At 42.9% G+C, this 14,893-nt stretch overlaps 1 protein-coding gene across 2 annotated transcripts in view; it reads right to left on the minus strand.

Annotated features, from left to right (window-relative positions):
• Positions 1-1,269: 1,269 nt before the first annotated feature.
• Positions 1,270-14,893, minus strand: part of KDM5B (lysine demethylase 5B) — a 97,762-nt gene continuing 84,138 nt past the window's right edge. For both annotated transcript variants that reach the window (XM_061631780.1, XM_061631781.1), the window contains exons 23-28: positions 8,427-8,585; positions 7,457-7,942; positions 4,263-4,374; positions 3,909-4,063; positions 2,533-2,850; positions 1,270-2,103 (exon numbers count right to left, since the gene is read on the minus strand). In XM_061631780.1, the coding sequence (XP_061487764.1) occupies positions 1,972-2,103; positions 2,533-2,850; positions 3,909-4,063; positions 4,263-4,374; positions 7,457-7,942; positions 8,427-8,585 (1,362 nt within the window). In that variant the 3' untranslated portion in view covers positions 1,270-1,971. The remainder of the gene's footprint in view (positions 2,104-2,532; positions 2,851-3,908; positions 4,064-4,262; positions 4,375-7,456; positions 7,943-8,426; positions 8,586-14,893) is intronic.

Here is a 14,893-nt window from a genome sequence, read left to right on the forward strand (position 1 = left end):
CTATTCTGTTTACATCTTAAAAGACTGAACAGACTTACAAAGGCTTGCATTTTTGTGAGCTTGAGTTTTCATGTGATCTCCTGTACGGTTAAGATGCAATCCCATCTAGGCAGTGTAAATAAATGTATGCTTCCATTTTACTTTACATGCGTTCCACTCATGTTCTATCTTGATCATCCCATCTTCATCATCTATATTCCTTTGTACTATAGGCTTTTGCTTAAATATTTAGTCATCCTAGCCACAACAGACAATAATTTGTGTGCTTAACTCCTTAACTATCTTTCCACATCTCAAACAATGCTCGCACCCAGTGGTGGCTGAAAACAATTTAGCTTTTCTTTCATCTTCTTCCACATAAGAACTGTTCAAGCAAGGCAGCTGCCTCACCTTACATCCAAACATGGCAACATAAGAAGGTGCCTTATACTGAATCAGACCATTAGTCCCTCTAGCTCAGGTACTGAATGACAGTGGCTCTCCAGGGTTTCAAACAGTGGTCTCTCCCAGGCCTACTTGGCAATGCTAGGGATGTAAAAAGGCATCAATTTCCATTCCACGGTAGTTTGCCATCAAAAACTATGTTATTCATCTTGCTGTCCGGTGTGGTATAATTTTCCATAATTACATAATTATATAATTAATTACATTATTATTACATTATTCCACACCATCCATTTCAATGCAAAGGAAGCACAACGCAAATGAGTGGGGAATCATGAGCTAGATATCATCTGCAGACTGAAAACAACAATAGCAAATACCAATCATATTTGATGGATTGATTTCCATTGCAGACATGGGGCAAGAAAGGAAGCATCTGCAATATCTATTCCAGTTTACGTCAGAATTCTCTGACATCCCAGGAGATGCTGAGAACTAGGCCTGGGACATTTTGCATGCAAAACGCGTGCTCTGGACTGAGCCAGGACTCTTCCATCTTGAAGTATTGTTTATGTCATCCGAGAGAGCTTTTTAAAATACATCTACAAAAGTTACTAAGTCATAACAATTTGTATTAGCCTACTTGTCCACACATTTGTGACCGCCCAAAAAAAGATTTGTGAAGTTTCCCTGCCTAGTTGCCACATGTGACCAGGAAGTGGTTTTTTACAGGGCAGATCTAGGCTCTCTGGAATTAAGGAGAGAAAGTAGTCTGAAAATGCAGTGGCATGGATGCTTTTAAATATATAATATATGAAAATATGAATAATAAAACTGATCAGGGTGGGAAGTGGCTGCAATTCAACATCTTTGAAGACACCAGCATTGAATTTTGTAACATAACCAAGGGTTTATTCCACAATATAAACTGCAACATTTGATACAAGCTACCAAAAAAGAAGAAAAAGCCAAAATACAGCTGTGGCCATTACTTTACACTGCTTTCCTGTCTCCTACATCACTAGTCCATCAGTGATACTAGAACCTAAACATTTGCTTTCTGTACATTAACCAATGCTAAAAGCACCAACACGCTGTTGAGAAATATAATTCCAGTCACTGAAACCAGACACAGAAGTTATTGCTCAGATAAATAAACCTAGTCTACAAAAATCAAAGGAGGGGGAAATCTAAAGTTTTCAAAAATGTTTAAAAGAGTAGAGAGAAATTTCTTCAAAAAGAGGAATTATGGGAGTGCAGTGTTTGCACCTAAACAGAGTTGATTAAATGTGCTGGTAAATCTCAAAGAGGTAATTTAATGCTATACATGAAAAGGTGCATGTTTTGATGCCTTCCAAATTGGCAAAAACCCTTGTATGAACAGTCAGCATTTCAAACTTCAATAACCACAAACAGCTTAAAGGATAAAAATACAAAAGTGTCAAATTGTTTTAAGTTCTGAAAAATGATCCCATGAGGATAGAAGTAGCACCATTTGCAACTTGGCTCTAAAACCAGCCCAGTGGCTTTATGGAGAAAAAAAAACTTCTGCTGTAGAGTCCTGAATGTTCATCAGGAACTTTACTTTCAATATGCAGAGTCCTTTCCAGTACAGCTCACACATATGTAGTCTTCTTTTTCTGCCATTTCTGGAGAAACACCCACACACACTTGATGGAACCACTGGTTGCAGCAGCCATCACACTGGACCCAGTCCACCTAGACACAAAAAGCAAAAAAAAAAGTCATCAGACAACAACTTGGCACATTACTTTTATATCTGTTTGCTGTAGCTACATGTCTAGCAGTCTACCTGTACTACATCCCATTCTGGGCACTACACTTTAAAACAATTTGGGTTAACTCGGAAGAGGGCAAAGACTAGTTCTAATGCACTTAAGACAACGGAAAGCAGAAGGATGAATAAATATCTTGACAGTAAGGGCAGTTTGATTATAGAGCCAGTTACCTAAGCAGGGTGGTTAGCTCTTTTTCACTGGGCGTCCTCAAGCAGAGGCTGGACAGCCATCTTTGGAGAATTCAGTGAGCAGAGGGTTGGACTAGATAGCCTGTAACACCCCCTCCATCTCTATGATTCTACCAAACCATGCAATTCTACATCCTCTACAGGTATCTCCTTCAACTTACCTCATCACCTTCAGGCTGCAGGCAATTGACAGCTGGACAGATAGCATCCTCATCTTCAGATTCTTCTTGTTCAGAGAAGGACATATCTGAAAGAAGCAACTGGCTTTCACCAGAGCGCTGTATGTCAAACAGCCTGCTTCTTTCCAGCTTGTTATTACTCAACTCCCTCAAATGAGTCAATTTCAGTTTTTTCTTGTTGGGAGTTATTTTTCTGACTCGTGTTCTCATCTCACTGCAGAATTCTCCTCTCTCAAAGCGTCTCTTCAGTTTTCTTTCCAAAGAGCAAATTCCATCTCTCTTCCCTCGACAACAATCAGTCTACAAGAAACATACATTAAGACTTATAAAGTACCACATAGCTAGTTTCTTATACTTCTGTCTGATAAGCAGTGACCATCCACATAATTAATGACAGGCACTTTTTAAGCATAATACTTCAACCTAGGACAATTATGAAAATAACATGAGCATTACACTGCTCATGCAACTTTGGAGTAATATGGTAAAAAAAATTAAGGTGTGGTGTAGTGGTTAAGGTGTTGGACTACAACCTGGGAGACCAGGGTTCGAATCCCCACATAGCCATGAAGCTCACTGGGTGACCTTGGGCCGGTCACTGCCTCTCAGCCTCAGAGGGAGGCAATGGTAAAACCACCTCTGAAAACCGCTTACCACGAAAACCCTATTCATAGGGTCGCCATAAGCAGGGATCGACTTGAAGGCAGTCCATTTCCATTTCCAAAGTACCCATGAATGAGATTTGTTGAAGAGCAAGTTTTACTATTTTTTCAAAAATGATAAAAGGGTGAAAGGAGTTTTTTTTAAAAAAGTGGGAAGGAAGGAATCTTGAGAACACCTAGGTTAGCTGTTAGGTGCCATAGTATGTGAGCTCTCCCTAACCACTGTTTGAGCCCATGTGATTCACAAAAGTCTGGGCATTAGAGCTGCTGGAGCTCTATCTTAATTTTGGCAATTTATTTATTTATTTGTTTGTTTGTTTGTTTGTTTGTTTGTTTGTTTTGTATCCCGCCCTTCCTCCCAGCAGAAATCTCATGTGATGCGATGTAATTCTAACCAACATTCTAACTGTACATTGTGTTATTGGTAGAAAGAGGTATGGAGAGACAACTGAGTTGGATTTCTAGTGTGCCTTCTACATCATCTCCTGGTGGCTGATGTTGGGGCAGGGGAAGAAGGAATAAAATTTATACTCAGGAGAATGCCTCTACAGGTGCACGTGTACTACTGATGAGAAGGGGAAAGCTGCATTTATATTAAAGCACCTAAATCAAAGTTTACAAAACAAGCAAAATAAAGCTAACTATGTCCAAGCATTCTCTCCTTTTCTGAGACTGACCCAAGTCCCAAATACTTGCCTTTTCACCTATTAATCCCACTGGTGACCTCTGTTCAGTCTTTGCAACAGGGCTTTGTTTTGTAAATAAGATCTCATACAGCTCTTGTATTTCAGGTAGTGAAACCTGTAGTAGCTGGGCTTCCATCATCAGTTCATTCAGCTCTGCATTTATGGCTACAGTGACAAACACAAGAATTTTTAATTCTCCAGTGGTGAAGGTACGTAGCTTTAAAAATTCTCTTTTCAACGCACATTAACACAAAGGAAATTATTTTACAAGCTCTCTACCTACACGATCCTACACAAAGGAGATCTCATAATTTTATGTTTAGGATTTCACACTGATCAACGCTAATATGTAGAGCATGCTTACCATGAAGGGGGATGCAATTTTGTCCTGTAGAAAAAGGAGAGTGTAAATGCATGGGTCTGTTATTCCAATCATGAGGCAAAGAGAAAGATGTAGCACCAATTGTCTGTGAAACCTAATTAAAGAGAAGCAATTAAACAACACCTTCTTCAATTAACATTTTGTGAACTTGAATGATCATAGTATTAAAATGTAATTTTATATTAACTATTGATTAAAATGACCTGCCTCCTATCTTAGTTTTAGAAAGTTCTTGCCTACCCTTCACCATAAAGTCCCAGTGTGGTTTACAACAATTTAAAATACAATATTAAAACAGTCTAAAACAAACCACAGGCCCAAGAATAGGATTCACTGTAACACATTTTTTTTAAAAAAATACCTGAATACAAATTTTAAAAGGGAACAGGGCACTGTACACATAAGCAAAACAGATTAGCAACAGCAAGCTTGATGGGAGAGCTAGGAAAGGACAGACTATCACCTTAAGTTCTATACCAGGTAATTTGATAGGAAGTATTATTAAAGCTAGAATTTTTAAGCATACAGAAGAACAAACCATTCTAAGAAACAGAATGGCTTTGCAAAAGGCAGTCCTGCCTCAAACCTGGGGGCGGGGGGGGGGGGGAGAGAGATTATGTGTCAATAAGCAAACAGATAAAGGTTATATATGTATGACTTCTAAAAATCTTTTAACAAAGTCTCTAAACAAAGGCTTCTGTGTAAACTCAGCAATCATGGAACAAGAATGGGTCCTCTTTTGGTAACTAATTAAGGAACAGGAAGCAGGAGGGAGGAATAGTTTCATCAACAGAGTGATGCACATAAGGAAGATCAGTACTGGGGCAAGTACTATGTAATTTATTCATAGCTGATCTTGATTTAGGGATGAGGTAGCCAAGTTTGCAGTTAATAACAAATTACTGAGAATCGTGAAAACCCAAAAAGAATGTGAGTAGCTCCAAAACGAGCTCACCAAACACAGTAAATGGCCAACAAAAAGTAGCAAACAGAAAGCCATTTAAGTGATGTAATATACAATATGGCAAAACATTCTAACCAAATATTCACTGATGGAGTCTAATCTGGCAGCAATTTGGGAAAACAATCTTGGGATGAAAGAAACAACTAACTGAAAATGTGGACTCTGTGTGCAGCAGTGAAAAAAGCAAATTCCATACTATGATTGCCTCAACTCAAAAAAAGTAACATAAAGCTGCAAAAATGATATAAAAGGAAAACCAATACTGTCAGGGCTGAATAATCTCCCCTAATGGGTTTAGGGCTTTCTAGTATAGAAAAACATGATTAAAGGGGACATGATAGATTTTTATAAAATACATGGTACGAGAGAGAGGAAGTACTTTTTTTACTCTCTCCTATAACATTAGAACTTGGAGTAACACAATTAAATTCCTTGGCAGCAGATTCTGACAGACAAAATAAGTACTACCTCACACAATGCACAATTACTTAATGGAATTCCCTATGAGATATGGTGATGACCACTAGCTTAGTTGGCTTTAAAAAGGATTAGACAACTAATGGAAGAGTGGTCTATCAATGGCTCTTAAGTGATGTTGTTGTTGTTATGTGCCTTCAAGTCGATTACGACTTATGGCGACCCTATGAATCAGCGACCTCCAAGAGCATCTGTCATGAACCACCTTGCTCAGATCTTGTAAGTTCAGGTCTGTGGCTTCCTTTATGGAATCAATCCATCTCTTGTGTTGGTAGCTAAAAGGATCCTCCACATTCAGAGGCAGCATGCCACCAAGTAACAGTTGCTGGGGAAGGGGGGGACAGTAGTGGTTATTGGCTTCTTGCAGGTTTCCCAAAGGCATCTGGTTAGCCACTGCAGTGATGGAGTCCTCATTTTAATTCTGATCCCACTGCATTCTGTCGAACAGGAATGCTATTCTGTTTTGTCTTTGGCTGTTTCCACTAACTTCCACTTTTCTCCTATCTGACTAAAGTGTATGTATATGTGAGAGAGAAATCACAAATGAGATCAGTGAAAGGAACAAGGTGGAAGGACATTTAACCTGTAAACCTAGGTGATTAAGGAGATTTGCTAGCCTTCTTTTAATCTCTCTGTAATATTAACCCATTAAATGCTGACAGACAGGTTTGTGATTTTGTTCCTAGCAGAGAGGCTAGGCTTGGCTCAGTCCAGTCTCTCCCCATTTGACGCTTGTATTATTCCAGTGGAGGGGAGAGTGGCAGATAGAGAGAGAAAACAAGAAAAGAGAGACAGAGAGAGAGAAAAACCTAAATAAATTATTACTGTGCTGTGAGTAAAACAGTAGCATTTTATTAAATTTTTTTAAAATCTAGGGTCAAGAGAAAGCTGCTGAAGTCCAGAGCAAATGTGGTGGTTCTGCAAAAGTGGAAAATATGCAAACTTGCAAAATCCAATTTTAAATCTGACTTCAGCAGAATTCTCACCCGTCTCTAGGCCACTGGAGAAATAGGATACTACACTAGACCTCTGATCTGATTCAGGTAGGTTTGTCTCATATTGTTATGCAAGATGTGCCTGTCCTTTACAAGCAAAAGGCTCTGTCACAAAGCGTTAGGCTTATTAAGATTGAGATGAAGGGGGGGGGGTCATTCTCCATGAACCCTACATAACTATTTCATTTGAGAAAGTCAATGGCTGGGTGAACATTTACAGCATTTCAAAGTGATAGCAGTAAATGACTGCCTTCTTTCCAGTTTGGCTTTGTGATATCACTTAGCCAAATCTAATTAGACTGAAGGGGATACCCTCCAAGTTAAAACACAAATTACTTTGGTCCCAGCCTAACTAAACTACAAGTAGCCTAAAGGTCCATAATGATGCAGGGAAAAATAGCAGATATAAGACTAACAGAGCCCTACTGTTAACATCTGAGCAGACCATGCAAGAAGGAATTTATTTTTTAAGATACATTTTAGGACAGGGACATAAAGTAGCTGAAATCCATGACAGGAGTGCATCAAGGAAGGGAAATCAGAAATCCTGGCCCTATATACTGATAAGCCCTTAGCTAATAAATGTGTGCAAACCAAGTCCTGGAAATTAATGAGTAATTCATTAATAATTTACCACAGTAGTGTTGGCTCAGAATTTAGATAAATGTGTAAACTGGAAGTTGCTCAACTCATCCTGGTGAGCTCATATAACTCATATCAGGAATAATCTGGAGTCTTACCTTACTAGTTTCTTGCAACTGGCCTGCCATGGTTTGCCATCTGCTGTACAGTATCCCTGAGCCCACTTTGTCTTGTATAAGTTTTATATTCCCTGAGGATAACATCTGCTGTGCTCTATGTTGCCAGTTCACGGTTCTCTCTATCATATACCGTAAAGCATCTCCCTCAGGCAGTCTCACACGAATACGCTGCAAGGAGGCCAGTAAAGGTAGAATCTTTTCTAAAGGTGGCTTTTCAGATTTATGGCAGTGAGGACAGAGCCACACCCAAGGTTCCTGCAAAGTGTTGGGCACTGAAACACAGCTGGTATGGAAGACCCCTCTGCATAGTTCACATTGTATCATTGGTGCTGCTGGCTCACTCTGGCAGAGGCAAACTATGATCTCTGCATCATGTTCATTAGAGAATATTTTTTTTTCATTTGCTGCTCTCAAAGATTGCAGTGCTTCCATCTCCTTCAAACGGGCATCACCAAGTGTGGCCATCTAGAAGAAAATGACATGAAACATCATTCAAATTCCTCAGAGTGAAGTTTTTTAACTGAAATACTCAACTGTAACTTTCTCCAAACCTTGCAACATAGCTTTAGATGCTAAAGAGTCAAACCAGATGCTTTTGTCTTCTTAAAACCCATTTTAAGGGTACATTGTCATCCTCTTCATCAAATGTTAAGGTATGCTCTCACATATAGAATGTGAGGCTTAACATTTATTAACAGAAACTTCATTCCAAACCAATGTGTACATCATTTTCTCAATCTTCAAGAAGTCTGATTTTTAAAATGTACTGAAACATGATCCTTTTATTTGGAACAGAACACAAACAGCAATACTAGACAAAAAATATTGCTATGCACCTCCATACTAAAGGGAACAGAAGAAAGTGAAGCAGCATAAAAGAACAAGCCAAGAGAAAAGGCTTAATTTTATGAACACCTATTTCCGAACCCATTCTTAAACGTATACATACCGCTGCAGCAGTTTCCTTACTCTCAGATAAAGCTCTTTCTAAATCACTTAAACTCTCTAATTTGGTGCTCTTCTTTTTTCCATTTGGAACAGGCTCTTTTAATTTCTTCATTTTTCTTTTAAATCCTAATGTTCCAATATCACATCTTGGACACAACACCTGGTGAAGAGTGAGAACAACCATTATTCATTCTGGAGTAAAATAGTATATCCTTGTTTTACATTCACAGTAGAGAGTAGCTGTGTTAGTCTGTTGCAGCAAAAACAATAAAGATGCATCTGATTCAATAGGTTCTCACATATTTAGCAAGATCTCACAAACATGCAGGCTCCTGGAGTGGAGCTCACAGCCATTTTACTCCTCCCCAGTTCTTTTTACTGCTGTGCCACACTGAGCTAAACCAAGACTTGGCTTAGTATTTCATCCAAACTGGGACTCAAGGTCACTAACTACAAACTATAGCCAAGAACAAACCGGGGGGGGGGGAAGAGCGGTATTTCATAACAGAGGTACCTCAACACTACTCAGCAGTGACTTCTTATGAGAAACAGCCTGGAAACAGAAGACTGCATGTCAGCCTTTTAAATCTGATAACCATCAGTTACCTGAATCTTGAGGGTTGCCAATTCTACATTTTCTTCTTTTATAATTTCATTTCCCATATCATAGTTACTTGGGAAACTGGTTATTGCACATAGGCATGTATAACATCATCCTGATGGACCTTTCTGGTACAGAAAAACCACTTTTTGGGAGAGAGATGGAGAAGCTGCAAAGATTGTATTTAGCAGGAGAGACATCCCTGACAAATATCTAGGTGGTTTTACAGAACAGCAGCATAACACAAAATCTAACAATAAAAGCCTTATCAATAAAACAACAGTAAAATATAAGTATCATTTACAGTGACCAAATATGCCAGGTGGGTGAAAAGATATGTTTTTAATTGCTAGTGGAAGCACCCAATAGTTGGCGCCCACCTGATTTCTAGGAGGAAATCATGCTACCATGCAGAAAGCCTTTCTCCACACCCAATGGTATAGGGCCTCTTCCACAGATCGTAGTGACAAAGGTGGACTATACGGACATAAGCTGTTTAGGGCCTTATAAACCAGTACTAAAACCTTAAAACGTGGCTCAGAAGCTGACAAGCAATGAGAGCAGCGCTTTCAGAACAGGTGTTAATATGCACACAGTATGAAGTTCCACTTAACAACCTAGCTGCTCCATTCTGCACCAGCTGCAGCTTCCAAACTAGCCTTAAGAGCAGCCCTTCATAAAGAGCATTACAGTTATCCAGTCTTGAGGCTAGCAATGTATGGATCACTATGGCCAGACTATTTCTGTACAGGGACAGTTGTAGCTGAGGTACTTGCCAAAGCCAGTATCAGTTGCTTCTCGCCACCAAGGTCACCTGAAGTTCCAACAATTATGGATCCAATTATGGGCTCTAACAACAATTATGGATGCAATTATGGGCTCCTACTGGGAGAAAAGACGGCACATAAATAAATAAATAAATCCAGGAGTGGATCCACTCCAGCCTACAAACAGCAATTCACGGTAAGTAAAATTTCCATGGGTGGGCTTCCTCTGCATGCTACGTGGGAACAACCCTTTGTAACACCCTCCTTCCAAATGCAGCATTGCAAGAAGATACCACATCCACCTAGCAATAGAAAAAGTGAAAACTTTATTGCCAGCTGAAGGCTGGGTTCTATCCAAGTAGAACCACGGGTCACGATGAACGTCCAAGATGTACCCACTTTCTTTCCTGCAAACAGGAAGGACTGGGACTGTCCTGCCCAAACTCAAAGAACTCAGACTCAGACATGGCTGTGGTTTTTTCTTTTAATGTAAGAGACAGTTTCAATTCAGTGCACTTCATGAATCTACCTATGGCTTACTCAGATCTCAGCATCTCTCTAGGTCTAACTAGGCACAACTTTATGGAACTAAGACGTTGACTCAGCAACTACTCCCCCCTCACTCAACTTAAGTAAGGCTGGGCAGGCACCCTGCTTGCGTGTGCCAACTGCCATTGTTGGGAGCATGCGCAGGCAAAGGTTCCGCCTCAACTGTGTCTGCTGATTCTCCCGCCACATTTGCCTCCTGGCATGAGGTGAAGGCAGAGCCTCTGTCACCATCCCACCTTCCCCCTCTGAGGGAGGAGGGCTGCCTGCTGGCGACGAGGGTGCAGGGAGAGGGGAAGCATCAGGCTGGGAAACAACCGGCTGATCAAGTTGACTCTCCACAGGGGTATCTGGAGCTGCTGGGGTTGAATTGTCAAAGTCCAGAGCTGAAGCACCTTCTGAGTCCAACTCCCTGCTCGGCCCTTCACCGGCTTGAACATCCTTCTCCTCCTCCACTTCATTGTCATCCATCCACCCCCCTCCAGCAGGGGTCACGACAGGGACAGAATGAAGGCAACACCATGCCCTGGTAATGGTGAAACAATGAGTTGACCTTTGGAATAAAGGAGGGATCAGACAGCAGCACAACCTTATCTGAACGAAAAACGTACAGCTGAGGATTAGCAGACAGGGCAGCCAGCTCTGAAATATGCCTGACCGAGGTGATAGCTACCAGAAACACCATCTTGAGAATCAGCAACTTAAAGAGAGCAAATCACCGTGGGTTCAAAATGCAGGTCCATCAAAGCATTAAGAACCCAGTTTAGGTCCCCATTAGGAAACCTATGAACCACCTGTGGCAACTTAAACCTCACACCCTTAAATGAATCGGTGTGTGAAGAAAGCACCGGATCCCCCCATGACTGGCCAAAACAGTGCAGAGCACTGCTGCTTGGCATTTGATGGTGGTGCAGCTCAAGCCCTTTTTCATCCCTATCTGGAGGAAACCAAGGAGGACTTTAATGTTCGGAGAGGTGGGGTCCATTCGTGCCGTGGTGCACCAAGACTGAAGCACATGTCACGTAGCCGAGTACACCCTGTTAGTGGATGCCCAGCAGGATAGCAGGGTGTCAAGAACGCCCCCAGAAAAACCCAGCTGCCTTAGCCAGGCCCTTTCAGCCTCCAGGCTAACAGCTGGAAGAGGTGTGGCCGTTGGTGAACCACTGGGTTCTGCTAAAGCAGGTACTCCCTCACTGGAATACTCAAAGGCTCCTGCACAGACAGGTTGAGTAGATCCGGAAACCACAGGTGCTGAGGCCAACAAGGTGTTATCAGAATCACCTCTGGCCAATTCAGGAAACTAAGAGATGAAAGCCACCACTGCACTGGCAAACAGATACCTTGCATCACCTTGCTTCCCAAGTAGACTCCCCATCCATACACACTGGCATCGGTCGTAAGTACCAAATGCTGAGGATTCTCCAGGCTCACACCATCAAGCAGATGCTGTGGGAACAGCCACTTTAGCTCCCTGTGCAGCCTGTCTGGAAGAATCATCTCAAATTTTGCCCATACTATGATTCTTTCCTGGTCAATACCCTCAGACCGGAGGGCAGGCAGAATGGAAGGGCCCCGATACTGGAAGTGGGTTTTGTCATATGAGAATCGCAAGTTATTTGTGATGACTTGGCCAAATTGGAATGTGCAGATACACCTCGGAGAGGCTGATGAAGGTAATCCAATCCCCCTTCTTCAGCGCCATGACAATTGACCAAAGTTTCCATCTTGAACCTCTTTTTGGCCATGTTTTTGTGGAGCCACTTGGTCCAAAATGACCTTGATGTTACCATTTTTCTTGGGCACCAGGAAAAAAAAGGAATAAACTCCACACCTCTCCTACGAGGAAGGCATTGGTTCAATCGCATAAATGGCCAAGAGATGGTTGATAGCCTTCCTGTAACTCTGGTATTTGTAAGATTTTTAGGACCTTAGAGTTGAAAGAAACCTGTCGTATGCAGTCCGGGAGAACTCCAGCGCATAACTGGCTGCAACAGTGTCCGGTACCCACCTGTCCAAGGTGATGCTGATCAACTCATCCACAAAATGCAGAAGCCTGGTCCCATCCAGTTGAGGCAGGCTTCTTGGCACCCTTGGAGAACCATGAGGAAGAGAATGGTCCCCTCAGCCTGTGTGGAGGAAGACTGTCCCCTACCAGATCTACCCCAGTAGGATTTGAATTAAGAATACCCCTTATGAAAGGAACTAATTTGGTGCCCTTTCCAGTCATCCTTTTTAACAGAAGGAAGTGCCTTTTTCTTGTACTTCGTCGCCACCAAAAGCTTCTCCAGGTAGTCACCAAAAAGCTGAGAACCAGCAAAAGGCAGACCAATCAGCCTCTGCTGAGAAGCCTGATCAACCTCCCTCTGCCTAAGCCAGATGTTCCTCCTAGCCACCGTAGGGGCTGCCATTGACCTGGCAAAAAACTGAAGTGCAACCAGTGAGATGTCCACCAATAAGGCCGAAGCATGAGAGATCTTTTTCAGAGAATCTTTGAGGGACTCAGGAGCATCATCCATCACTCCCAACTTCTCAGGCCACAAGAAAATTGCCCTGGCAAAAATGGATGTAGCAGCAGCCCTGAAGGTCACTGCATCCACCTCAAAACTATGCCGAAGGGTCCCCTCAACACGGTTGTCGCCAGGGTCCCTCAGACCACCCTCCCCTTCAGAGGGAATGGCAGCATTAAATGCCAAAGCTGCCACAGGCTGATCCACAGTCGGGAATCTAAGGTGCTGCATCACCTTATCAGGAAGGATATAATGCCACCTGGTAATCTTGGGTACATTCTTGGACCTGTTTGGGTGTGCCCATTCCGCATCCCAAACCTCTTCAAAGGACTGGTGAAGAGGCACTGTGGCCGGCTTTGCAGCAGCAGAAGGAAAAGCCCTACTGGTCTCCGGGACAGGAGTGGGTTTGGCCCCATCATACACAGGCTCCTCTTCTAAAAGCTACAACTCCCTGCGTGCCTTTGCAATGGGTGGCAAAAAAAATCAGAGGGAATAGTCTCTGCTGGAGTGACCACCTCAAGCTCCTAATCAGAGAGAGCCCCCTCTGCCCCATCTCTCTTCTTTTGAGAGAACTTTGATCCCGAGGGATCCTCTTTCCCTGGCCCAGAGTCCAACTCTGCCCCCCAACAGAAGAGACACCAGTCACCTGCTCCTTCCCAGTCTGGACCTGCAGGGCACTGGGTGTCTTCCCAGGAGGACGAGAACCAGAAGAGGAAGACCTGGATGAAGAGGAGGAAGGCCTCCTAGAATTTTTGTGCTTTCTACGTCTCTTGTGCTTCAAGACGAAGAGCACCCCCTTTCAATAATCACCTGGAGTGGATGAGAATGTGAAGGAATGGCTTCCCTGAGTTCCTGAGAAATGCATGACAGAAATGGGGGGGGGGAAACCTGGGAAACTTCCCTGCAGGCAGGAGCAGCCCTTGCTGGCCATAGAAACACCCGCCAGGTCTTGAGAAGGCAAGGGGAACCTGGAAGCAGTAGTCAAAATCTCATTTGAATCAGACATTTCCCTCTTTGTGCAGAAAAGCCAAAAGATGCCATTGCCCCCACACTAACCTCAGTGAGTGTGAAAGGACCAACAAAGGCAGTAAGAGCAAATCAGAGTTAAGGTGTCCCCAAAGAACCTCTACTGGGAACAGGGGAAAATGGAAAGGACAGCCAAAAGGTTTAAGAGAAAATCTGGAGTAAGAAGAACTCAAACAACCCCTACAGGAGATAGGGGCGAATGAAAGCTGGCAGCCACAGGAAAGATGAAGGATAGGGGCCATGGGAATGAGAAAGCCAGTCTACCCGAGCGGGCCAACCACCGCACAGAGCAGAGGTAAGGCACTCCTGCCTCTTAGCCTCTTGACAGGAAGAAGCCCGACAGAAACCATCTTCTCCCCCAGAGCCTGCAGGCAGACCCGCCTCTTAGCCTCTTGATGTGAACTGCCTGCTGCTGCCTTTGACTCCAAGCCCCCTGAGGGAAGGGACAGAATGGGCCCAACAAGATCCACCCCTCTTGGGGCAACTGCATGCTGCAAGACTACCTCCCAAGGGCCCACAAAGGCCTACTGAAAACAGCACCAGTGACCCTTTAAAACAATTATTTCCCCCAAGGAAGGGGTGTGTGGAAAGTATAAAGGATGGCCCAATTTGAAAAGCCCCTTTTAAAAAGTACAAATTAGGATGAAAAAACAAAACAAAATTGTATTCCCACCAAAAAGATAAAATCCAAATGGTGCTCCCACCAAAACTTCAGTAAGAGTTAGAGTGAGGAAGCCACAGGGCTGGAAGCCGGGGAGCTCTCTAAGACCCAGTGCAGCCCTCCCTTGCCCTGCAAAGGGTCCCAGTGGCAACAGGAAAAGGAAAAAAGGAGAACCGCCCCCCTTGGTGCCCATACCCCCTCCCCAAACCCTTAAAATAAAAAATGAGAGGGGGAAAAAGAGGCAAACCCCCCGGAGGATACAGGTACCCCAAGGAGAAGAACAAAAAACTCACACTACATGCTGACAAACAGGAGAGGAGGATTCATGGCAGAAAGCAATTCCTAAAACTACACAGTAGG

The sequence above is a fragment of the Rhineura floridana genome, chromosome 6, assembly GCF_030035675.1.
Source record: "Rhineura floridana isolate rRhiFlo1 chromosome 6, rRhiFlo1.hap2, whole genome shotgun sequence".
NCBI lineage: Eukaryota > Metazoa > Chordata > Lepidosauria > Squamata > Rhineuridae > Rhineura > Rhineura floridana.